The 24,589-nt window shown below is 48.0% G+C and overlaps 1 protein-coding gene across 1 annotated transcript in view; it reads right to left on the bottom strand.

Annotated features, from left to right (window-relative positions):
• The window catches only part of GPATCH1 (G-patch domain containing 1), a 366,682-nt gene that overhangs the window by 213,557 nt on the left and 128,536 nt on the right, over positions 1 to 24,589 (bottom strand). Inside the window, exons 9-10 of the mRNA XM_085636704.1 lie at positions 1,558 to 1,637; positions 714 to 918 (exon numbers count right to left, since the gene is read on the bottom strand). Of these exons, the coding sequence (XP_085492830.1) occupies positions 714 to 918; positions 1,558 to 1,637 (285 nt within the window). The remainder of the gene's footprint in view (positions 1 to 713; positions 919 to 1,557; positions 1,638 to 24,589) is intronic.

Genomic DNA, 24,589 nt, shown 5'->3' with positions numbered 1-24,589 from the left:
GGCATCAAATTAGAGTGCTAGGAGAAAAATACCATACAGCTATTGCAATATGTGTTGCCCAATGACAGGAACACAGTCACAATGTGACAAAACTTTCTAGAAACAAACTGAAATACCCCTACTTTGTGTGCACATGGTAAAACACCTTTTAGTTGTACGTTGGTGTGATTAGAGGATTTAATGAATGTGAAATCTGCAAGCTCTAGGACTAGGTATTTGGATTTTAATGATTGCTATTTGCTGTAAAGAGTACACATCTGGATTGTAATATTTGCTCTTTACCCTAAAGACTACACATTAACAAGAAGCCATTGTTGTGTAATGATTGTATCCAGGCATCTTAGATTCAATCGCATGGGAGTAAACTATAAATATTCTTAGCATACTGGACACAGATTGTGTTGCTGCAGTGTATGGAAGATCAGAGCATTACAGCAACCTCCACTTCCTCCATTCCAGCCAAATGACATGCTATTTGCTCTGACTAAAGGGAGCACTCAACTGGGTAACCCATGCGGATTCCAAGGTGCTTGATTTACATATACTTCCCAGAAGCCCTGTTAAGATGTAATGAACAGGGACAAAGAGCTATTCTGTGAATTGCACAATGTTACACAGCTTGTGCAGTAATGTTCACTATTTCATATGAATCATTGACATATGTGAAAATACAAGGTTAGTGTAAGTAAATTAATCGCTGACATGCTATTTACCTTGTAAGGCTGTTTCTCCCAGTAGTTCTCTCCTCTGGGAAGAGCTCAGTTGATGTCTACCTTGTTGTGGCAGGGCACTTTCAGGCTTCTCCGAAGATTTCAGCATCACTTGCAGTGCCTGAGAATGTTCACTATTGGCAACGAGAACTGGTCTAAAGTAATGTACTGGCTTGTAATCCTTCGGCAGGTCAGGTGGCAAGTAGATCTACAAAGGTATTTAAACAATAAGCCAATGTGATACAGAAGGATACAACTACATGACTTTCTGGAGTTACAGACTTTAGAACCATGATTATAAAAAGGGTATCCCTCAAAGTAGCACAATTCAGTATTCCAATCTATGGTACACTGAAATCACAAAACACAACTAATGAATGCAATGGCTACAACGAAAGAGGTTAGCAAACCACTGTCTGTGAAAAAGATTGAGATAACGCAAGCAGCGTGTGCTCACACCATCATCTATTGGCTAAATATTTTACCAATGGGACCTGTGGTGCTGTTTAAAAGGCAGGGCAGCTGCTCAAGACACAAGTACAGGTTTGAAGATGATACTGGGATCTAATGAGGCTATCATGAGGGTGAGTGCTGAATGAATATTGTGGTAGTTGTTTGAAGAACAAGACCATTACACACAGCAAAAGTCAATTACAAAGAGAAGAGCAAATTGAAATAAGGCTTATGGCTCTGAAACATGTTGAGGAGAACTAGGAGAACTGTTGGAAACAACAGGAGAGTGCTCAACACAGACTCCCCCCACCTATAAAGAGTAAGAAATGCAATCATGTGAACTAAGTAGGCAGAAAAAAAGAAAGCAGAGCAAACCATCATGAGTTATAGTTACCTTTCTAGGGGCAGTAGACACCGAGGTCAGGGTAAAACCATCCAAAACCTTACCAACATACTGGATGTCTTTCTGGAAAGCTGTAAAATGAAAAATACACACTGTTTACTAAAGTATGACCACTTGATACATGCAGTGAACAACCTATAACATTGACATCATCAGTTTGTATACAAAAAAGGACCTGTTCACACTGTGAGCATATAGTTCATATATCCATTACAGTTGTCATATATTTTAGACAATCTGTGGAGCAAGTGATTACATCATCTATGCTACTTATTGGTATGGCTCACTAATAAAAGAAAAGACAAGTGTTTTTCATACGAGGTAAGACAAGAAAGCTATCTATATGCCTAAGAACTTGTGTCTCCAACACCCAGATATAGTGAAAAAAGTGTGAGAAGGAGTGTTGGTGCCTCACGGTAGCAACACCAAGGAGGATAAAGCAGGATGGTACTCGCCTGCTACCTCAAGATCTCATCATCAGCTACCAACACTCCAGAAAAAGAAATATGTGTAGGAAGAAATGAATGGCTAATGACCCAAAAAGCAAAGTGCTAGGGTGTGTGGTAAAAGAGGAAAAAGCTGTGCAGTGATCCGTGCACCACGTTAAGCTCCACAATAATATACAAGTTTGAGCTAAATCACACTGGCTTGCGTTTTTTATTCTATGCTGTGTGACTGCTCGTATTTAAAATGCCGACATGTTTCATTGCCTTCTGGATAAACTCACGGCAACTTCTTCAGGGCGTGGGGTATTTTCATTCCACCCTGCACCACTGTTTTTGTCTGCCAGACACAGACGCTTTCATGACTCACGACAGGAGTCGAATAGATGAGCCGTGAATGAGTGTTCACAGCCACAAGGACTCGAGGGTAAAGGTATGCCCATGGTGGGCAATATCCCGAATTGTTTTTAAACTGACAAAAACAGTGGTGCAGGGTGGAATGAAAATACCCCACGCCCTGAAGAAGTTGCCGTGAGTTTATCCAGAAGGCAATGAAACATGTCGGCATTTTAAATACGAGCAGTCACACAGCATAGAATAAAAAACGCAAGCCAGTGTGATTTAGCTCAAACTTGTATATTATTGTGGGGCTTAACGTGGTGCACGGATCACTGCACAGCTTTTTCCTCTTTTACCACACACCCTAGCACTTTGCTTTTTGGGTCATTAGCCATACATTTCTTCCTACACATATTTCTTTTTCTGGAGTGTTGGTAGCTGATGATGAGATCTTGAGGTAGCAGGCGAGTACCATCCTGCTTTATCCTCCTTGGTGTTGCTACCGTGAGGCACCAACACTCCTTCTCACACTTTTTTCACTATATCTGGGTGTTGGAGACACAAGTTCTTAGGCATATAGATAGCTTTCTTGTCTTACCTCGTATGAAAAACACTTGTCTTTTCTTTTATTAGTGAGCCATACCAATAAGTAGCATAGATGATGTAATCACTTGCTCCACAGATTGTCTAAAATATATGACAACTGTAATGGATATATGAACTATATGCTCACAGTGTGAACAGGTCCTTTTTTGTATACAGTTCATTGAGTGGGGGATGACCTGTTCTCTGCCCCTTCAGCTCCTTATTGTGGTTTAATCATCAGTTTGTACCCAGGTAGTCAACGACATAAAAATCCGATCACACAACAGCTAATAAAATGCATTACTTTACTGTTGTAAGAGCTTTATAGTGGCATAAGCCACAGAATAGATGGTAACAGACACAATGTCAAAGCAGTATAATAGTGAGACAAAAAAATAAATGTGCTCAATTTCAATGTGTCCCAGATGTTAACCTCTCTACAGCCCCCACTTCCTCAATGCTCATTGACATGGCCCAGTTAGGACTCACCTAGCAGTTAAATTTCAACTTCTAGAAAATGTTACCTCAATAGGACTCAAGCTTTTTGAGGGTGGGACCCTACCCACTCGTCTTATCTGGTCCCAAAAACTTGGGGTTTTAAAGAATGCTGTACACAACTTTATTTCAAGGGCTAATTATCACTTACTAATGATCTAGGCCCCAATTGTTGAGGACGGACAACGTTCCTGCAAAATTATTATCCAATGGGACGAAAATCCACCTCTATTTAATTTCTCTGGGCTACACCCTGTACTCCGGATCTCTATTACAACCTGCTAGGTGGAAGAATTCCACAGCATGCAGCCCTTAAGAGAACAAATCCACGTCTGCTGCCCACATTATTTATGACTGGGACCTCAGCATGTATGCCACCAGACTGCCATCCACTTCCAATGATCTCTATCTCTCTATTCCTTCAGGGTGGGTGTCAACTTCTGACACATTCACACTCATTCATGAAGTAGGCTTTGACTTTTGGTAGTTTCTTACCTAAGCAATTCTGGCCCTTATTCCTTTATAGGGGAAAGGCATGGTAGTGCCAAACAGGCATGTCACTTTTCCCTAGTCCACCTGGGTCAAGATAACATCTCTAGTCCCCTTTATCAGGAACATCTGATTCCAGGGAGAAGTTGATCCTGCCTTATTGATGAGACTGGCTGCATTGGGAATCTCCAGGAAGTTTAGACAAGTGTGCCACTGCTGCACAGCCTCCTGGCCAAACTGTTGGGACTCCAGATGGACGTGAGGTTCTCTGTTGGTGCAGCACCTGCCTTGAACTCCTGGGCAGTGTGCCATGGCTGCCTAGAATTGCTTTGTAAGTTGAGCCAGCAGCTACTGTGACAACAAGCATTTGCAATGCAATAGGTCTCGCATTTAAGAGAGCTTGAGCTATTGGCATTGTAAATGACACTGCCTTTTATTTGTGTTTTAAAAACCTGCAAGTGGTGCGTAAACACGCACTTTGTACTTTTAGTTGCTGCTGACCAGAAGCAAGTATGGCAGCAACTGCGTCTATTTTACTGCCATGCTTGCTTCTCGTAAGCAAGGACTATAAGTACAAAGTGGGCGTTGACGCCCTGCTTGCAGGTTTTTAAAACCATTGTTTTTATTACATGAGATTTCGGAATCACCGTGTAGGCGAAACCTAAAAACAGGCCAACATCATGAGAAAGACAAAACAATGGTAAAGGTGCAGTACAAAGAATTAGCCAATAGATGGGGGGGGGGGGGGTATATATCAAGAGAACAGGATTGGGCCCAGCCCTGTAGGGAATACATCTGGGCTGGAGGAGGGTTTCTGTTTTTGCTGGTTCCATTTCTGTCTTTATGATGGCCTCCATTTTAAAGGCATAATGAATCTGCTGTTTAAATACTGTTACTACAAGCAGAGAGTTCTAATCTGCTCTGAAGTGTTTGCACACGTGAATTGCTTCTGAAGCTTTTTGCTATTTTGCCCCTATGACCCTCCCCTTCCCCAGACTAGTTCATCCTATGACGGTCTGAAAGTGTGAGCAGAGAGAGGCAGGGAACGATATTTGTTCAATTTAGCAATTGTTTGCTCCTGAAACTTTTCCTTTTCAGAGACATTTGAAGAACGCCTTTTATCACAGTCTGCTATCCCACATTTTGTAGAAGGTCTTTCAGTTTTATGAGTGATTAACTCTACTTTAAAACCTAAAACTGAAATGTGTGGTGGTTTAAGTCAAATAAGTGTATCCACTCATGTTTGTAGAAAGCACCTTGCTAAGTTTGTACAGATTCTTTGACGATAACGTTGCACAAAGGGACCTTTATGTTAATGTGCAAGGAAGCCCTGCGAATGTGCGCAGAGTGTAAGTGCATCAAGAGACAACGCTAAGCGTTGCTAGATTATTACACGTGTTTTGCTCTCCCATTTTACGGCAGTTTGTGTTCTGACAATGTGCATCTGTGGATGGAGTCAGTGCTCTATTTAAATGAAAAGATTATGCTCTATATTTTTTTTTTAAAACTTAAAGTCCTAACAAATAGAAAGGAAAACATTTAATTAAACTGGAAGAGGCAGCTGTGCAATCACGTGAACGTTTGAGCAAATAATACAGGGAGTGGCGGTGCTTTTTGGTATTAAAAAGTGAAAACATGTTGTAATGTAATTTGTTGATTTTAGAATTTTGAGGTCTGTCTTTTTGCAGACGTGTGTCAGCACGTAAACAATACAAACAAAGCATACGCTTGTGTGTGCACACACAAACAAAAAATAAATTGAAAACAAAGCGCCGTGATAAGCTCTGCAGTGTCTTGTGGCACCTAAGCAATAAAAAAAAAACGTGTTTGTGTGTGCGCATCTAAAACGTCAAACCAGTCAGAAGAGAACGCACCGTGAAAAGCTTAAAAGCATCTGGAGAAACAATATGGAAAGTGCGAAAAGCTCCTAAGTGTTGATCTGCAGCTAATGATATAACAAGGAGGGAGGGGGAGAAGGGAGTGAGAGCAGAGGGGGGGGGGGTGGAGGAGCATGGAAAGAGTCAACAATCTCTTGGCATGCTGTGGCGGGGGAGCGCATTCCAGGCGGGGGAGAGGACCCTTTGAAGTAGTATGATGCCGAGGCTGTGGCTACACGTGCACGCGCTAGTGGGCTGAAGCGCTTCCCCAAACGGATTGCATGGCGGCACGATGCACGTGATTGTGCGCGTGCTCGCCATGCAATACAATTTTGGGAGCACTTTGAAATGCCCCTCTTACTAGAGTCTCGCATAGCGATTGCGTAAACGCAATAGCTAGGCGAGACCTAAAAACACAATGGGCACACTCCCACTGCAAACAGTGGGATGGCCAGCCTGCATGCCAGTCGATCTGCACTGGGGAGATACTCCATTAAGGCTCCTGTCGCATTTGCCACCGCACAAGGGAGGCAGGGAGTAGGAATGAGACACAGAATTGAGAGTGAAAGGGATGGTGTGAGGGAACACTCGGAAATTCTGGCTACTGAGAATGAAGAAGGTGACACAATGTATTATCATCTATTCTCAAAGTATGGGAAATATAAAACAGGAAGCAAAAAAGTATGGTAGAAGCCAAAGCCAGCATACAATAGGGAAACATCATCTCTAGGACTGTAGATCCTGACATCACAAATAGCTAGGACCTGGGGCACAGGAAGTGGCAATTTTAGAAAGTATGTAGGAAGGCTCAGCTGGCTCTCTTGAAGGTACATCATAAGGAAAAAGCTAATGTTTTAGCTTCAAGCTGAGAGAGTTGTTCATCTTCATTTCAAGCAGAAAATTGCAATTCTGATGTTGGTGAAAACATTACTCAGGGTCAGATAAACTGCTTTGAAACACTGGATCGTCCACTGGAGTGGACTTTCTTGATTGACCCTTTTGTGCCCCGCCCTCAACATAATGCTGACAGTCTGCAGCAAGCAGAACGGGTTGCTAGAGACTTTAATCGGAACACCATTGAGCAGGTGTGCTTCCACTGTCCAGACCAGGGCTGACCCAAGAAGCGCCTCGCTGGAGATGTTCTTCATAAGTACTCTTGCCGCCTGATGCATTTGAAATGACAGTTGCAGCTATAACTAACCCATCGAGAATCTTGCTAGCCTGACTACTAATATTTAGGAGGTAGTCAAGGGCACTGCTCTCTGCAACCAAGGCATGGTGACACAATATTTTTTAAAATGCCTGGACTCCTCACTACAGCACACACCCTGACCATCAAGGATCTAGAATGCAATCAATGAGCTAGAGCCTTTTTGACAATAAAACACTTAAGAAGATAACTGAGATCATCAGTGGAATTAGAGCCACTAGTAAGAAGGCATGTGGTTGACAGTTTGGCTGTGAGATGAAGCCCTGATCATCCTAGCTGCTGTAGATGTCTACCATCTTTTGGAACAGATACGCTACCGCTGCCACAAGAACCTGGGTGAATAACGGGGGTAAGAGTTCATATAGACAGTGAAGCCTGGAAACTGCAGGCAGGTACAACATTCTTCAGTATGAGAAATTCTGAGAAATTCTGGCGAACTACTGATCGATTTGTTATTAGTACAGCACACTTATACCAGAAGGTTTTGGAGTGCTGAAAAGATCGAAGGAATTAATGCACACAGGTTAAAGAAAAGTGCACGGTTATTAAAAGAACACATGGGAATTTAAGGCCGTTTTTAAATTAAAAAGATTTTTTAATAGCTCCAGCAACAAAAGGAGCTTGTTTCAATTTTCGGGCTTAGTAACCTCAAAGCCCACATTCCCACACCCTGAGTATGCATATTTAACACATGGCAAAAAGAGCAGTTTGTTCTCGGAGCACAAAGATCTCCCAGGCGCTAAAGCACAAAATTATCACTTGACTTTCTGTGGGGAAGTTTTTAAAAATCCTGATTTATTTTATAGTGGATGATTACATATCACAGTCGCACGGGGCAGTAATGAGCTTTACAAATCAGCAGGACTTCAAGCTATGTATGCATGGCTACAGAGTACATGCTTTACCTACTTTGGGGCTTACAAGAGTACAGCAGATTTATGGGTAGGAGAGGGATTTGATGGGAAGGCTGGCTGCCCAGAAGGAACCATTAAGACTGATTCGGAGTAAGCAGCAGTGAAACGGAAAAGCTGTTCTTTTTGGTGTAATGCATTTGATGGGTCATCAGGTGGGCAGCGGTGTCCACGGTGGTTGAATAGTTTTTCAAGATTTTTCTGGATAGTGTTTCCACTATTTATGCCAGAGAGAGCAAGGGCGTAGATGGTGGAATGACTTTGCCCAGGATGGGAAGGTTTTGATTCTGGACTGAAGGCTCGGGCCCCAATTAGAGTCGGTCCAGCAAAGGGTGTGATGCATATTGCACCTGATATAGTCTGACACCGCATGGATTGGAATTTATTGGTGCAATAAATGTCACATAATTACGATTACTGCATTCAAAATGAGTTATAATGTGGAGATTTTCATGCTTACAGAACCACAATGTTCATGTCCTGTTATTTTCTGAGTATTTGTCTCCTAGTGAATTTTGTGAGGTCTGACACATCAAAGTGTACTGGGGAGAAATGTGTGCGGGGAGGGGCAGAGCTTATCGCCAAGCTTGTAATTCCGATATATTGTAATTGTAATTGCATTTATATAGCACTTACTACCTCTGATGAGGCGTCGAAGTGCTATATGCAGTAACAGACGTTACCGCACTTATTTATTTATTTAAAACAATATATATTTTTATCACATTTTTTCCTTTGTTCAACTTTCAGAATCACATACAGAGCATGGCAGAAGATGTGCATCACAAAAGTATATGGCAAGAATACCTGTACATAGTGTTTTAACAACTGGCTTATCTGTGGCATCAACCGTATATTAATGAAATATATTGCTGGATTCTGGCCAAAACAATGTCACCATGAAACCATGGATAGTAACAAGTAACCAAACCTTCCTCCCCCCCACTCTCCGGGTCATCTGATAATATCCTTCCTACAATGGATTTCCCATGCCAGAGTACCTCTCATGAATGTCTTATATCTGTTACATCATAGGTTTCCGGGTGGCTCCCGCTTGTTGCGGTCTTTTCCACGTCTTCCTGGCTCACCGTCACTCCCTCCGCCCCCTGAGATGTGGGGGTCCCTCCTGTGGGGATCTCTAACATCATCACATTCCAGGCCCTTGCTTCGTCATCCAGCTTTTCATCTCTCCTAACTTTTTTAATTCGAACTAACTCTGCCGCTGCCCATTCGCACCGGTCTTTTGCCCAACTCTCCATCGTGGGGGGGTACGGGCTCATCCACCTAATTGCTATTCTTCGTTTGGCTAGTTCTAACTCTAATTGCAGAAATCTCCGCATACGTTTTTTCCCCTTAGGTCTAGGAATGAGTCCCAACAGTATCTCATTAACTGAGTGAGGTATCGTCCATCCTGTGACCGTTTGCAAACTGGCTATCACCAACTCCCAGTATCTTATCAATTTTGGACACTCCCAAGTCATATGGAGGAAATGGGCATCCATATGACCACATTTGGGGCAGTGGGCTGGGCGGTCTGGGTATATTCTGTATAGTACTCATGGGGTCAGGTAGGTTTGGTGTACAATATTATACTGTGTGAGCTTAAACCTGGTGTTAGAACTTATTGTTCAGACTCCTTCATGTACCCTCCTCCACTCGACATCCGTTAAGGGTTAGTCTAGTATCGCGTCCCATTTTGCCTGTACTGGTAGGGGGTCAGGCGAGGCGTCCCGGCGAAGTGCCCCGTAGATGTGAAAACCAGTCTTCGTCCTCCCGCCAGAGTGGAAATTGCCTGCAGGGCTGCCGATACCGGCGGCTCTTGTGGGAACATTGGACCATAGATTAATGTTGCACTCCCATTCTTGGGTGTGTCCCCCTTGGGCACTCCAAAAGTCCTATGAAAATAGGTTTTTCAGTTTGTAAATGAAAGAGAACAAGTTTGGTTTGTTGTGAACATCAATTCATGTATTTAATTCTCCATACATGTTGTTTTGTTGTTTTCAAATCGCTTATAATTCATAGTGTACAGACTATTAATCAATCCAATGCATTTCGGGTTTTCTTGAACCCTTCATCAGGGATTAGTCCTAGGATGAACGTAAAAATAACCATGAGGAGTGTTCTTTCTTTATGTCTGAAAAACTATTATTAAAGTGCGCTGTGTGTCATAGCTCTTAGTAATGTGCCTTCAGAATTAGCTTGAAAATTACTTGCGCTGTGTTTGCGTATGTTCGTTTAGTGGAATACGTGCTGGTTTACTTGTGAATAAAGTTTTTGAATGCCCACGAAAAAAACGGAGATGATCAGACGTGCTGGTTAAGAAACAGTGATTGCAAGGAAAATGTCAGCGTTTCTCGGGTGAAATGAAAACGTGATATTAGCTAATTGTGACCCTCGTGTGTTTTTTAAAGAGAAAGAAAGGAAAGACGTTCGCAGTTAGTACAAAGTCTGATATGCCGAGTGCAGTAAATTCAAACCATTCGTAACAAAAGTTATAAAGCAAATTGTGAAAGCTAGTATAAACGCGAGTAAAAAATGTCCGTGAGCCGTTCAAGGATATTCAATTAGATTGAACTAGAAAACGGTAAAGCAATATTCATGGTTAACTTAAAGAACTAACGGGTTGTTACTAACAGAATAGTTTTCATACCTCACTATGTGGTGGTAGTCATTTGTGTGGTTTAGTCAGTGCTGGTTGTGTGGCGGGCTCAGCATGATTTAAATCTATGGTAGTAACAGAAAAAGAACTGGATCTGTGGAGCATTTTCGGAATGTAGAGGAAATTGAAAAAGGACTAAAGATAAGGGAGATGTTGGGGCGGCCATCTTAAAATATTTTAGAGAGAAGCGCTAAACTTTCTTAAACATGGTTAAATCATGTATGCATAACAGTCTAGAAATAAAATTAAATCGAGAATACATAGCAATCACCAGACATTTTATGAAAAGCATGATAGTTCGATTCGTTCATTCATCCCGAATGGATGGTTGCTATCAAGTCTTTTTATCCAGTAGTTTTCACGTTGGAGTAAGTATTTGTGGTTATCGCGACCTTCTTGTTTTTGTACCACTTCCAGGATCAAGAATTTCAGTTGGCTGATGTTGTGATTATTTGAGAGAAACTGGTTTGCGACAGTTGACTAGAGGTTCTTGGTGCGTATATTTGATTTGTGTTGATTAATTCTTATTTTAATTTTTCTCTCAGTTTTACCTACGTAAACTATGCCACATGGGCATTTTAATAAGTAGATTACGTTCATGGTGTCACATGTGGCTGTGACTCTAAGTTTGATATTTTGACCTTTCCTTGGGTGTGTTATATTTGCTCCAGTGATGATGTTATTACAATTGTTGCAGTTGTGACAAGCGGTGGTTCCTTTGAATCTTTGGGTGTCTTCTGACTTTGTTTGCTTTAACAATTCTCCCAAGTTCTTATTTCTGGTATAAGCAAAAGTTGGCAAATTTTTTAATAGGTCCTTGAAATCTGGATCTAAGGTTAGTATTGGCCAATGGCGTTTGAAAATCCGTCTTAATTTTGAGCTAGCCGTGGAATATTTAAACACCATCACTATCCGATCCTGTTTGGTTGTCGCTGTTCTTTGTAATAACTCTTGTCTGTTTTTTTGTTGACATCTTGATTCAGCGTCTTTTAGTATTTTTCCGGGATAACCCCTCTGTTCAAAACGTTCCATAATTTCTTTTAATCTGATGGTTGTTGTTTGTGGATTGGAAACGATTCGTTTAACACGTAACATTTGTGAGTAGGGTAGATGTTTTTTTAAAGACTCCTGATGAAAGCTGGCATAGTGTAATGTGTTGTTTCGGTCGGTAGGTTTCCTGTAGATATCGGTTGTGAATATGTTGTTGACTAGGGTTATTTGGACTTCCAAAAATTTGATTTGTGTGTGTTGTACATCGTATGTGAATTGTATTCTTTCATTGATGAGGTTCAAGTTGTTTAATGCTTCAGTTAGTGTAGATTCTGGACCGTTCCATATGACGAATATATCGTCAATGTATCTTAAAAAAAGTTTGCTATGTTTCTTCCATGGGTTCTTGGTTAAGATGTGGTCGTGTTCAAATTTATCCATGAACAGATTCGCGTAGGCTGAGGCGGCGCAATTTGCCCATGGATGTACCCGTTGTCTGTAGGATCCATTGATTTTTCCAGGTAAAATAACTTTGAAACAAGGTGAAATGTAATAGTTCTATTAGAAAAACGTGCATTTCTGAGTTTGTCAGAATTCAAAAGTGCTTGTTCAACAGCCTCTATTCCTAGTTCGTGTGGTATTTAGGTGTTGCACTGACTTGATTTCTATGGTACACATGAGTATTATTTCTTCTTTGTCTATCTTTGTGTACAGCGTGGTAAAATCGCCATTTTTATCTGCGCTACCTTGCCCATCCAACGGTAGGTCCCGCCAGAACTCAATTGATTTTTGGATGCCTTGCACACACCTCCCCATATTTCTTTCCAGATAAGCTGCCTACGTGTGTGCCAATCTAACCCCTAGATAGCGTACTTTTTCCCTAACCCGAGTTATTCCCACGTGGGGTAGTTCGCTTTCCACCCTCTCCGCCAGGCGTCCCATGGGGAAGAGCTTAGACTTCACTGGATTGAGGCGTAAACCAGATATGTCCCCAAAGCCGTGCAACTCATCCAGAAGCACCGGTATTGCTTCTTCAGGACGTCGGAAGTAAACCAACGTGTCGTCGGCGTACATGGACACCACGTGGATAGTATTGTCCAACTAAATTCCCCAGTTCTCTATCTTAGTTCTAAGAGTGATCGCCAGAAGCTCCATCGCAAGAACGAAGAAGAGTGGCAACAAGGGACACCCCTGTCTTGTACCCCTTCGAAGTTCAAATCTCTCCAACACCTGGTTTTGGAGGCGTACCCTAGCTATCGGCTTAGTGTATAACAGATGCATCCATCGTATGTATTTTTCCCTTAGTCCCATTCTGCTAAGTACCATCCACAGATACTCCCACTCAACAGAGTCGAAAGCCTGCTGGATATCCAGAAGGCACAGGGCCCAGTCCTCGTCCTTTAGGTGCGGAGCGTGCCAAATATGCACAAGTCTACGCAAGTTGTGAGTAGTATTGCGGCTGGGGATAAATTCAGCCTGGTCCTGATGGACCAGTTGGGCCACATACGGTAGGAGACGTGCCGCCAACACCCCACTTAGTATTTTTCCATCTATATTCAAGAGTGAGATGGGCCTGTAGGAGCCAGGGGAAAGAGGGCCCCTATCTGGCTTGGGAATCATGGACACCAGTGCCTCCATCATAGTGCCGGGGAGGTTTCCGTGGGCCAGGGCTTCATTGAACACCTCTAGGAGGCGGTCATCCAGCTGAGGGGCACATTATTTATAAAACTCCGCCAAGAGCCCATCGCTCCCGTGGCATTTCTCTGTCTTCAGCTGCTTAATTGATGCCAGTACTTCCTCTTTGGAGATTAGTGCTCCCAAAGCCTCCGCTTCCTCCTACCCCAATGTGGGCACCTCCACCCCGTCAAAGAAGTCCTGCAGAGCATGCGACTCCGTCTGGGCGGAAGATGAGCAAGTGTGACGCAGATGTGCGGCAAATTCTTTAAGAATCGCGTCCTGTGTGCGTGCCACATTCCCCTCCCCATTCCCGAGTTGCAGAATAGGAGCTTGTTCCACCTCAATCCTGAGTAGTCGCACCTGAAGTGCTCCTGTCCTGTCCCCCTCTATATGCAGCCTCTGCCTATATGTAATGTACCTATGCTTCTCCAGTCTGGACCAAGCTTCTAGCAACTCTCCACGGACCTGTGGCCACAGCGGTCGGCGCCTCATGGAGAGCAGCCTCCAAAGTTTTTAGCTGCGCCTCCAGGGAGGTGATATCCTGACTAAGGTGGTGTTGTACCCCATACGTGTTCCGCATACAAACCCCTCGGAGAACCACCTTCATAGCTTCCCACTCTGTGGATCTGGTATCTGTCGATCCCCAGTTCTCATTAAAATAATGTTGTAAGGCTTCCATTAGCGTCTGCGCATACAGTGGGTCTGTGAGTGCCTCCGCTCGGAGCCGCCATAGCGGTATAGCCGGTCTACCCGGCCATTTTTCAAGATTAACAACAGTGGAGCATGATCAGATAGGTATCGAGGTAAGTAGGAGATGCCCTCTGTATTGACGGTGAGGCCAGATGAGAGGCAGCAGTGGTCAATTCAAGTAAATGTATTAGCGGCGAGAGTGTAACAGGAGAACTCTCTTAGTCGGGTGACGTGCTCGCCATTCGTCCCTCAGTTGCATGCCTTCCAGGATAGTGTTAAGTGCCCCTGACAAGCGAGGCTTGGTGTTCTCTCTTGAAGGCTCCCGCTCCAGCTCCGCATCAAAGATGCAGTTGAAGTCACCAAAAAGAATACGTTTCGCACCCATATACGGTGCGGCTGCTTTCAAGAAGTCGGGGAAGTCCGAATTTAGGTGCATAGACACTAATAATACAAATTTCCCTGCCCTCCCATCACACGAATAGAATGACATAGCGCCCCTCAGGGTCCAGGACATGATGAAGGTGCAGAAACGGGACCCCCGGTGCCACCCACACCAGCGCCCCCCGGGCATAGCCGGAATAAAAGGTTGCGTATAACTGACCACGCCACCTTTTCCGTACACTTGTTATCGTATTCCCCCATATGTGCATTTCCTGAAGCCCAGCAACCGCTATTCTATACCGCTTTAAGAATGCGTGTACCCTTCGACGTTTGTCAAGGCCTGCCATGCCCCAAACATTCCAGTTTAATATTTTCAGCGTTTGCACTGACATGGCGGCTTGATCCTACACGCCTCCTTTCCACCCCCCGCTCCTTGTTGAATCTGACATTTCGGCTCAATGAACTGTCTAGTATAGTGTATTCCATTACTACCCCAAGTTTGCCCCAAAAACCAACAGCAAAAAACTCTGAAAAGCAAACAAACCCAACCCCTCCCCCTCCCCCTCACCTTGGGCAGTTGTGAGAGTTCCGCCGTGTATCCTATGTTCCATAGAAGAAGACACACATACCGCCCCATACCACCCCTCCCCTGTAAACACCTCAACATTGGTTCACTTGATCTCTGGTCTAAACCCCGTCCTGTCGAAACTGACACTGTGCGCTGTGCAAGAGAGCTGATTACACTGAGGTGTGACATTGCTCTCAAGCCTCCCCGGCGGGTCGGATCTCTAGTGGGGGTGTCGCTACTCTAGCGGCTGCCCATGCCTATATGTTTAATAACATTCTCCATGAATTCCCCGTATGCAACAAAACTGAACTCAGCACAGGTAAATAACAGGGGGAAAACCAGTGATATCACCATATAATCTCAAAGTACCAGTCCCTCAGGGATCCTATCAGGATAGCAGGATACAGTCTCTTGGGGACCCCCTCACAGCACTGATACTTAGCAGACCCATCCGTGTGCCTCCATTCTCCATCCTACCTCAGTTCATATTCATTCTTGGTCGCCTCTCGGGCCCTCGGCTTCAGCCTCCACGTCTGATGTCCTGTCCATTGAATCCGGCACAATATCCGAGTCCGAGGCCTGTAATGTGCCATCTTGACGGACCGTGATGCGGCCCAGGCTCGCTGTCTGTCCGGGTTGTGTCTGACGTGCAGTCAGTCTGCAGCCCCCCAAGGGCGCCCAGTCGCCTCTGCTCCCATGGAAGCCGTGGATGACATCAGGCGTCGTCCTTCCGGGCCTTGGTGTCTAACCAGTCTCATGCCTCCTCCACCGAAGAACAGCACTCTACCGTCACATTTCACCCTCAGCTTGGCCGGAAACATAAGGCTGTTTTTTTGATTCAAGTCCCTTAGTCTCCACTTTCCAACCAAAAATGTCTTTCTTTGTTCTTGGACTCTCTGGGTGTAGTCAGGATACACTGATATTGAATGTCCCTCAAAAAAGAAGCGCCATCCACTGCACGAGAGCTGGAGAAAGATCGCTATCTCTAAAATTGAATAGCTTTGCAATAATAGCCCCGGGGGGCGCTCCGGGTCTAGGGGGAGCCACCAAAGCTCTATGCGCTCTCTCGACGCTAAAAAACTGAGACAACTGTTTGGGAGCCATTTCGTTTGATCCAGTCCTCAAGAAACAGTTCCACAGAGGGGCCCTCTGCTTTCTCAGGGAACCCAACAAATCTCAGGTTCCCTCTTCTCGAACGTCCTTCTGAATCTTCGGCCCTATCGTCTAGTTTCCCAACCTGACGTTTCAGTTCCACCACCGCGGCGCTCAGACTTTTCACTTCCAGCATTAGGGCATTTGGTCTTTCTCTGTCACTGTCACCCTATCTATGACTTTAAGGAGATCACACCACAATAAATTAACGTCTATAGCCACAGCATCTATTTTCCTTAGCATGTCGTCTCTGGTCGATTGAATAGCTTGGCTTACATCTTTTAGTGTGGGGGATCTCCAACCTCCCCTCCTGCGGTCTCCTTCCCCGCCACAGGATCTTGGTCCCGGGGCTATGGGATATGGGTTGTGCATAGTTCGAGATTTTGTTATATTGCGCCTTTAATATCTTATCCTTCCCCTTGCTGACCTGCACAATGCACCCACCGAGATCCTGTGGGGTTTATCCAGGTAGGGGAGTCCCTCAGTCGCTCAGAGTACAGATGTGCCTATCCCTCCAGTACGTGGTGTTATCCGCCACAAGCCCCCGCTGCAGTCCTCCCAGTCTTGCAATGTGGGCTCCCCTCAAAGGTTTCCACGTAGGATCCAGCTCTCCCGGGCCTACAGGTAAGTCACAGTTAGGGTCCACATCCCACTATTCCTTAATAGGTCTTGCGGCCCTCTCTTCTATGTGTATTACGCCGCGGGGCTCCTCCCGGATCCCCAAGTGCTTATATTCTATCCAGGAGGATCCCCAGCCAGCACCGATCAATTATAGAAGTCAGAGCCGCCCACCCCCGAGGAGTGCGCAAGGGGGACCGCCACCAACCTGACCTCGTTTTGCTGGAGAGTGCCCCCGATCACCTCTGGCACCGATCACCATTCCAGAGAGGCCTGGTCGTCGCACACTCACGTTGCAGCTTTCGCATTGTATGGCTGCTCAGTTCCCGCTGGGCGGAGCCGTGGGGCATCGGCGCTGTGCGGATCCTCTTTTATTCCCTCTGACCACCGCCGGACTGAGTGTGTCCTTCGTAGAGAATATGACATGGGCAGGCCGGGCCGAGACCCAGGCTACATGGCCTCGTCACAGCCCCAGGAGCCGAGATGGCATCCGCCTCGTTCCGAAGTCCGGGCTCCGTTACAGCATACACGGGAGTCCCAGACCGGCTACTACCTCTCAGAGGTCAGCGCAGGGTCTCTCGAGTCCCAGAGGACCGTTTGCATTGCAGGCATGGGCCAGGATAGTGCAGGATTTTGCAGAAAATCGGGCCACTCCCAGAGCACGTCTACGCGGCCATGATGGTAAGCCACACCCCCCCCCATGTTTCAGCACTTATTGCAATTAATTGGGTCAACCAGAATCGGGGTATCAGCTGGAACCAGGCTGTCTGCGTTTTTAGGTCTCGCCTGGCGAAAGCAGCGCATGCGCTGCTCTCCGCCATGGAGAGGACCTTTTGTAATCGATTCAGCCAAAGCTGAATGAACGCGCGTCCAGATGGACAAACATGGCTGCTCCGCCGCCCGCAGAGCTAAAACATGCACGCGTAGGGACAAATAAATGCACGCGCATGTGGACAGCCCGACGCCATCTTTGTGCACACACGCGAGCATTTTTTTGTCCGCACGCGTGCTTTCGCTTTTCCTCCCTCCCACTGTCGGCCCTCTGCACCCTTGCCACAAGTCCTGCGAGGGAGGTATGCGGCTGCACGCAGTGTGTGCACATGTGGCATGCCGTGGTACACTAACCTCCTGCACGAGGGACAGCAACAGGTATCCCCCAGTCACTCCCTGCACACTTTAAGTATTGCGCACACGGTGTGTATATGTGCATAATAAAATTCTAATGAGAGGCGCCTGCAACTGGATTTGCGAAGTGTGTGAGGGCTTGCACTCTGTGTGTGTGCACGCGCATGTGTGTGTGTATACCTGGTACGTCATGCCGGATTCCAGACTCATTGCACACTAAACACTACTCACCCCCATCAATACAACAGCTGTATAGGATGGGCAGTTAAAACCATGTACATACGCTGTAAGACATGGGGTCACCGGGCCCTAAGGGGGTAGCGTGACTCGAGCAGGTGGGCACCCAAAGGCTTAAGTGTAAAGCGACCATACAACACACACATCCCCTGAAGCAGGAAACGCACACAATAATGGACGCCACACAGTAGGTTCAATGAAGATCAATCAAGTTTATCTAAGCAGTTAGATGCAAACACAGTTCATTAGATGACAATGGGCATTACTTGAATACACTAGCGTTAGATTCACCAGCATTTCATTATGGTGCAATAGGCAGTACCTGAATACATTAGCGTCAGATTCACCAGCAATTCATCCAAGCTCCACTGGCAATACCTGGCGAACCTGGGGGAGCGGTAAACACAGCGGTTAACCAGCACGCTGCGCCCCTCCCACCACTAGCGTTTCAATCCGCCGTGGGCAACTCGCGCGGTATTTAGTAATTATTAGCGCTTTGACCTAGGACTGGGAAACTTAGCGCCCCACCTGGGAATCTAACAGCGTTTCAGGGCACAACTTGCGGGCTTACCGCTACTCATGACACCGTTGGCGCTTCAGAGCAGAACTTAAGAACACAGCGCTACTCGTAATAATCAAGCATTAAGCACTTCAGAGCAGAACTTAAGAACACAGCGCTACTCGTAATAATCAAGCATTAAGCACTTCAGAGCAGAACTTAAGAACACAGCGCTATTCGTAATAATCAAGCATTAAGCACTTCAGTGCAGAACTTAAGAACACAGCGCTACTCGTAATAATCAGCATTAAGCACTTCAGAGCAAAACGTGGGAACACAGCGCTACTCGTAATAATCAGGCATGAAGCACTTCAGAGCAGAACGTGGGAACACAGCGCTACTCGTAATAATCAGGCCTTAAGCACATGGTCCCCTTGTACGCGGCAGTCAAGAAGCAAGGGGGCAATCCCACGGAGGGGAACCAGAGTCTCGGTTGGGCACCGGGAAGCGGTCGCAGTAGTGCGGTGCTGCTCCCGATCGCTAGGGGGCGCACCGGGTCCTCCTCAGACCTCCCGGGGAGCAGGAGTTGAGTCCCAGGCCTCAGCACGGCCACGCTACCTCCCAGCCCCCGGGGGTTACCTTGATCTCGGCGTCCTCCACAGGCAGACACTCTGGGGACCTTCACTGTTCCGGCCCCGCAGTCAGAGCGCTCAGCGGCGGGGGCGGCGACGCGCAGTCCGCCCTCGTCACGTGGGTGCAGGAGCCGGCATCACAGCCTTCCACGACTCCGGCAGCAGCTGCGACGGCAGCGGCGGGGCCCCGGGCTTCTCCACGGGCCCCGGGTCGATGAGGGGCAGACTTCTGGGTCCTGGGCCGCGGCGGTGAGTGCGCCTCTGGTCCCCGCGCCAGGGGGGGGGTTACAAATTAAGCAGGGGCGACGGCGGGCTCAGCGCCCGATGTGGGACTGACTCAGGGGGATCCCAGGCAAGGTCGGGGAGCGCAGGGGTCACAGCGCTAGTACCTGGTTGATCCCCCAGCAGTCCAGCAGTCACTTTCAGCTTAGGTTTCAATAGGGAGCTTCAGCATTAGGTTTCAGCATTCAGTTTCAGCATGAAGTTCCAGCATTTAGTTTCAGCATTCAGTTTCAGCATGAAGTTCTAGCGTTTAGTTTCAGCATTCAGTTTCAGCATGAAGTTCCAGCAGTCTTACAGGCGCAGATGTCTCTGGCGCCCTTAGGGGTTCTGTTTCTTGGGGGGTAGGGATTGAGTTGGTGACTAGTTCCTTCCTAGTCAGGTCTGGCAGATGGCCCCTGGGTTCTCCTACCGCTGGGCTAGATCAGTGGGCTGTACAGGATCCCTCACTCACTTAAAAGGCAGTACCTAAGTCCTGTCACTTTCAGAGGCATAAGTCCCTGGCTAGGCCCTACCGCCTAAAACTCCTGCGTGTATCCTCCAGGTCTGTTTTACCCCAACTGGCCAACTGACTAGAAAATGTTCCCTCCCTCTGTTAAGTAGCCCTAGGTCAGGTGACCTCTATCCAAGGCGGCAAAAGTAAAAACCCCACCTCCCTTCTAGAAGGTTCCAGCACATTCCAGGAGCTTCCCCATTCTACCTATGGGACAAAAAGGCGGGCTGGTGTCGCAACATTGTTGTGGGGTTCCAGCCAGCTCCTGGCAGCTAGGGTGCTACTAGAAAGACCACCCTGCAGTAGCAGGGGCCTGTGGCAGCCATCTTGGGAGAAGGGAGCACCTGCACCTTTACACTGATTGGCAATGAAAAGGTGCCCGGAGACCTAAGTCCAACATAAAAATGAGGGTGGAAAAAATGAGGCACAATCAAAAATAGAGGGGGAGACCACCCTAGGGCTGACAGGTCTAACACGCGTCCCCCCCCAGCCGAAAGAGGGGAGATCTACCCAACCTCTAGGGAGTTCTCATCGCTAAGGCAGAAAAACCTGGAGAGACCGTCAGCATTGGCGTGGTCAACTCCGGGCCGATGTTCCACCCGAAAGTCCATCCCCTGTAGGGAAATGGACCACCTCAACAACTTGGGGTTTTCGCCTCTCATCTGCATGAGCCAGCGAAGGGGGCGGTGGTCGGGCTGAATTAGGAAGTGCGATCCAAAGAGTTATGGCCTCAATTTCTTCAGCACCCAGACCACCGCGAAGGCTTCTCGCTCAATGGTGCTCCATCGCTGTTCCCGAGGGAGGAGTCTTCTGGAGATGAAGGCCACAGGTTGATCTTGGCCCTCGGTGTTGAGTTGCGAGAGCACCGCACCTATGCCGTGCTCTGAGGCGCCCGTCTGTACAATGAATTCCTTACTGAAATCTGGAGTTGCGAGTACTGGAGCGGTACACATCGCATGTTTCAGCGTTTCAAATGCCTCCTGGCAAGCAGCTGTCCATATGACCTTGCGAGGTTGCTTCTTAGATGTCAATTCTGTCAAGGGGGTTACGATGGTACCATATCCCTTGACAAACCGGCGGTAATACCCAGTGAGGCCGAGGAAAGCTCGGACCTCTGTTTGGGTCTTGGGGGGCTCCCAAGCCAAGATGGCCTCTATTTTGGCCTGGAGGGGTTGCAGCTTACCTCCGCTCACCAGGTGTCCCAGGTACACGACAGAGCCCTGTCCAATCTGGCACTTGCTGGCTTTAATGGTTAGGCCAGCGCGTTGCAGCGCCTGCAATACCTCCTGGAGGTGCTGCAGATGGTCCTCCCAGGTGCTGCTGAAGACAGCTATGTCATCCAGGTATGCCGCTGAGAAGGACTCGAGGCCAGATAGTACCTGATTCACTAACCACTGGAATGTGGCCGGAGCATTCTTGAGCCCAAAGGGCATCACTCGGAACTGGAAGTGGCTCTCGGGGGTGGAGAATGCGGTCTTCTCCTTGGCTCCATCGGCCATGGCAATTTGCCAATATCCGGATGTTAGATCAATGGTGCTGAGGTACCGGGCTGCTCCCAGCCGGTCCACCAGCTCGTCTGCTCGTGGGATGGGGTGAGCATCTGTCTTCGTGACAGAGTTCAACCCCCGGTAGTCCACACAGAACCGAAGATCCGGTGTGGTACCCGGTGGGGCCGCTTTCGGCACCAACACCACCGGATTAGCCCACGGGCTGCTGGAAGGTTCTATCACCCCCAGCTCCAGCATTTTCGCTACCTCACTCTGGATGCTATCCTTCACTCGGTCAGAGAGCCGGTAAGACTTATTCTTCACCGGTGGGCTGTCCCCTGTGTCCACATCATGGGTACACAAATGAGTGATTCCAGGCGTGAGGGAGAACAACGAGGCGTACTGCCCCAGGACATGGCGGCAGTCCCTCCGTTGCTCTGGGGTCAAGGATGGGGAAAGGACTACACCTTCCACTGAACCATCCTTCTCCTGTACCGCTAGAAGGTCAGGAAGAGCTTCACTCTCTTCCTCTTCACTCCCATCCGTCACCATAAGGAGAGCAAGCTCTGATCGCTCCTGGTGCGGCTTCAGGCGGTTGACGTGGAGCACCCTATGGGGCTGTCGGGGGGTCTTTACATCCACAACGTATGTGGTCTGGCCTCGTCGCTCCACAATTTCGTACGGACCAGTCCACCGGTCCTGGAGGGCACAAAGCTCCCCAGGTTCCATGACCCACACCTACTGGCCAACGTCCAACTCGACCGTCCGAGCGTTGCGGTCATACCACTCCTTCATAACGGTCTGGCTAGCCTCTAGATTCTCTGAGGCCGCCTTCCACAGCTTGGCCATCTGGCTGCGGAATGCCACCATGTAGCTGACAATGTCACGGGGAAGCTTCTGCGAAGTCTTCTCCCACCCCTCCTTCACTAAGCTGAGGGGACCCCTAACGGGATGGCCATAGAGCAACTCAAACGGGCTGAACCCGACTCCCTTCTGCGGTACTTCCCGGTAGGAGAACAACAAGCAGGGGAGGAGGACGTCCCATTTACGCCTCTAGCCCTCTGGCAGGCTCCGGATCATTCCCTTCAAGGTTTTGTTGAAGCGCTCTACGAGCCCGTTAGTCTGGGGGTGGTAAGGAGAACCGGTAGGTCACTCCACACTCCTTCCACATGGCCTGCATATAGGCCGACATGAAATTCGTGCCCCTGTCCGACACCACGACCTTGGGGAATCCCACTTGGGTAAAAATCCCCAACAGTGCCCGCGCCACCACCGGTGCAGTGATGGTCCTCAGAGGAATAGCCTCTGGGTACCGAGTGGCGTGGTCCACTAATACCAGAATGAACCGGTGTCCCGCTGAGGTCGGAGGGTCCAACGGCCCAACAATGTCTATTCCGACCCTCTCAAAAGGGGTCCCGACCACCGGGAGCAGTTCCAAAGGGACCTTCAATTTAGTCCCAGTCTTGCCACTTGCCTGGCAAGACTTACAGGTCTTACAAAAGGTGTCTGAGGCAATTCTCATCCTGGGCCAATAAAAATGTGGGACCAACCGCGCAAAGGTTTTGTCCTGACCCAGATGTCCGGCCAAGGGTATCTCGTGCGCTAACTCCAGCAGGAAGGCCCGGTAGCATTGGGGGACCACTATGGCCCTCGAAGATCCATGCACCGGCACCTTAGGCTCACTGTACAGGAGGCCATCCTCCCAATACACATGATATCCGCCCGTCTCCTGAATGGCCACTTAGGCTTCGGCCTGTCGCCGCATGCCTTCAAGCGTGGGGCACGCCCTTTGCGCCTGACAAAATTCCTCCCGGGTAGGCCCCCCTTCCACATGCCAGTCGGCAAGGGTCGGCAAGTCCCCCACGGGAACGACATCCACATCCGCGGACACCTCTGCGGCCTCCCCATCCATCTCACGGGGCGTGTCCTCTACCACCTTCTCCTCTCCACACTTGGCGTTGGGTTGGGCCATGATTCCAGGCTCCAACCCGGGTTGAGTTCCATGCCGGGCAGCCATGGACCGCGCGACTACGCAAGTCCACCCTGGTAATCCCAGCATCTCGGTATGAGCTCGAAACTCGACGTCCTTCCACTTGGTGTGCTCCAGGTCGTTCCCTAGCAAGCACCCCACAAGGCAGGGCTCACCGCAACTCTCAGTAGGCCTTTGACTCCTCCCCACTCAAATGGAACACGAGCCACTGGATAGTGACTCACACTGCCGTCAGCCAATACGGCCGGATGGAACTCCTCGGGGACTACTTGGTCTGGGGACACCAGCCGCCTCACTACGGTGGTCATGCTGGCACCTGTGTCCCTCAGAGCCTCCACCTCCTCCCCGTTAACTCTCACCCTCTGCTGATATTTAGAAGTGTTCTGGGGCAGGGACACTACGGGGACCATCTCTCTATCCCCGAGTGAAACCAGGGTCAGGCCTGTCCACTCCCCTTCCCTATCTAAGGGCAGCTCCACCCCAAGCGCTACACTACTTACCCCGGGGCTTTTCCCGCCCGTTGGGGCTGGGTGTCTCTTGCGACACTTGGGATCTCCTTTGTAGTGTCCAATTTCCCCACATTCGTAGCACCTCACAATCCTTGGCTGCTGACTCCTGTCAGGGTAAGTGGGCTTTGTGGAATTGGACGGGGGTGGGGTTCCTACTCCTTTCCCAAACTTATTTTGGGGGCCTTTTGAGAACTCCACCTTTTTATCTCCCCCCTCTTTCTTCTGGGGGAAACACCCGGGTGCTCACCCAAATATACGCCTCCTCCGCAAGCTCACGGGGATCCGTTAACTTGCGGTCCACCATATGTTGGCGCAGCTCCGGAAAGCACTTATCCAAGAGATGCCCCCTTAAAAAAAGATTGTACAATCCATGGAAGTCCTGAACCTCGCTGCCACGCACCCAACCATCTAGTGCCTTACGGGCATAGTCAAAAAAATCCACCCAATTCTGTGTGGACAGCTTATGGCTGCCACGAAACTTCTGCCTATACCTCTCGGGGTTGAGACCAAATTTCTTTAGTAAGGCCTCTTTCATGGGGGCATACCTGACCTGATCCGCCTTGGCTAAATATAACAGGGTGTCCCTGACATTGGGAGGTATATAGCGATACAGGCCACCTCCCCAATTGCTCTCGGGTACCCCATGGGCTGTCAAGGCCACCTCGTATGCCTCCAACCACTTGGCAAT

The sequence above is a fragment of the Triturus cristatus genome, chromosome 12, assembly GCF_964204655.1.
Source record: "Triturus cristatus chromosome 12, aTriCri1.1, whole genome shotgun sequence".
Classification (NCBI taxonomy): Eukaryota; Metazoa; Chordata; class Amphibia; order Caudata; family Salamandridae; genus Triturus; species Triturus cristatus.
This window is presented reverse-complemented; position numbering and strand designations above follow the sequence as displayed.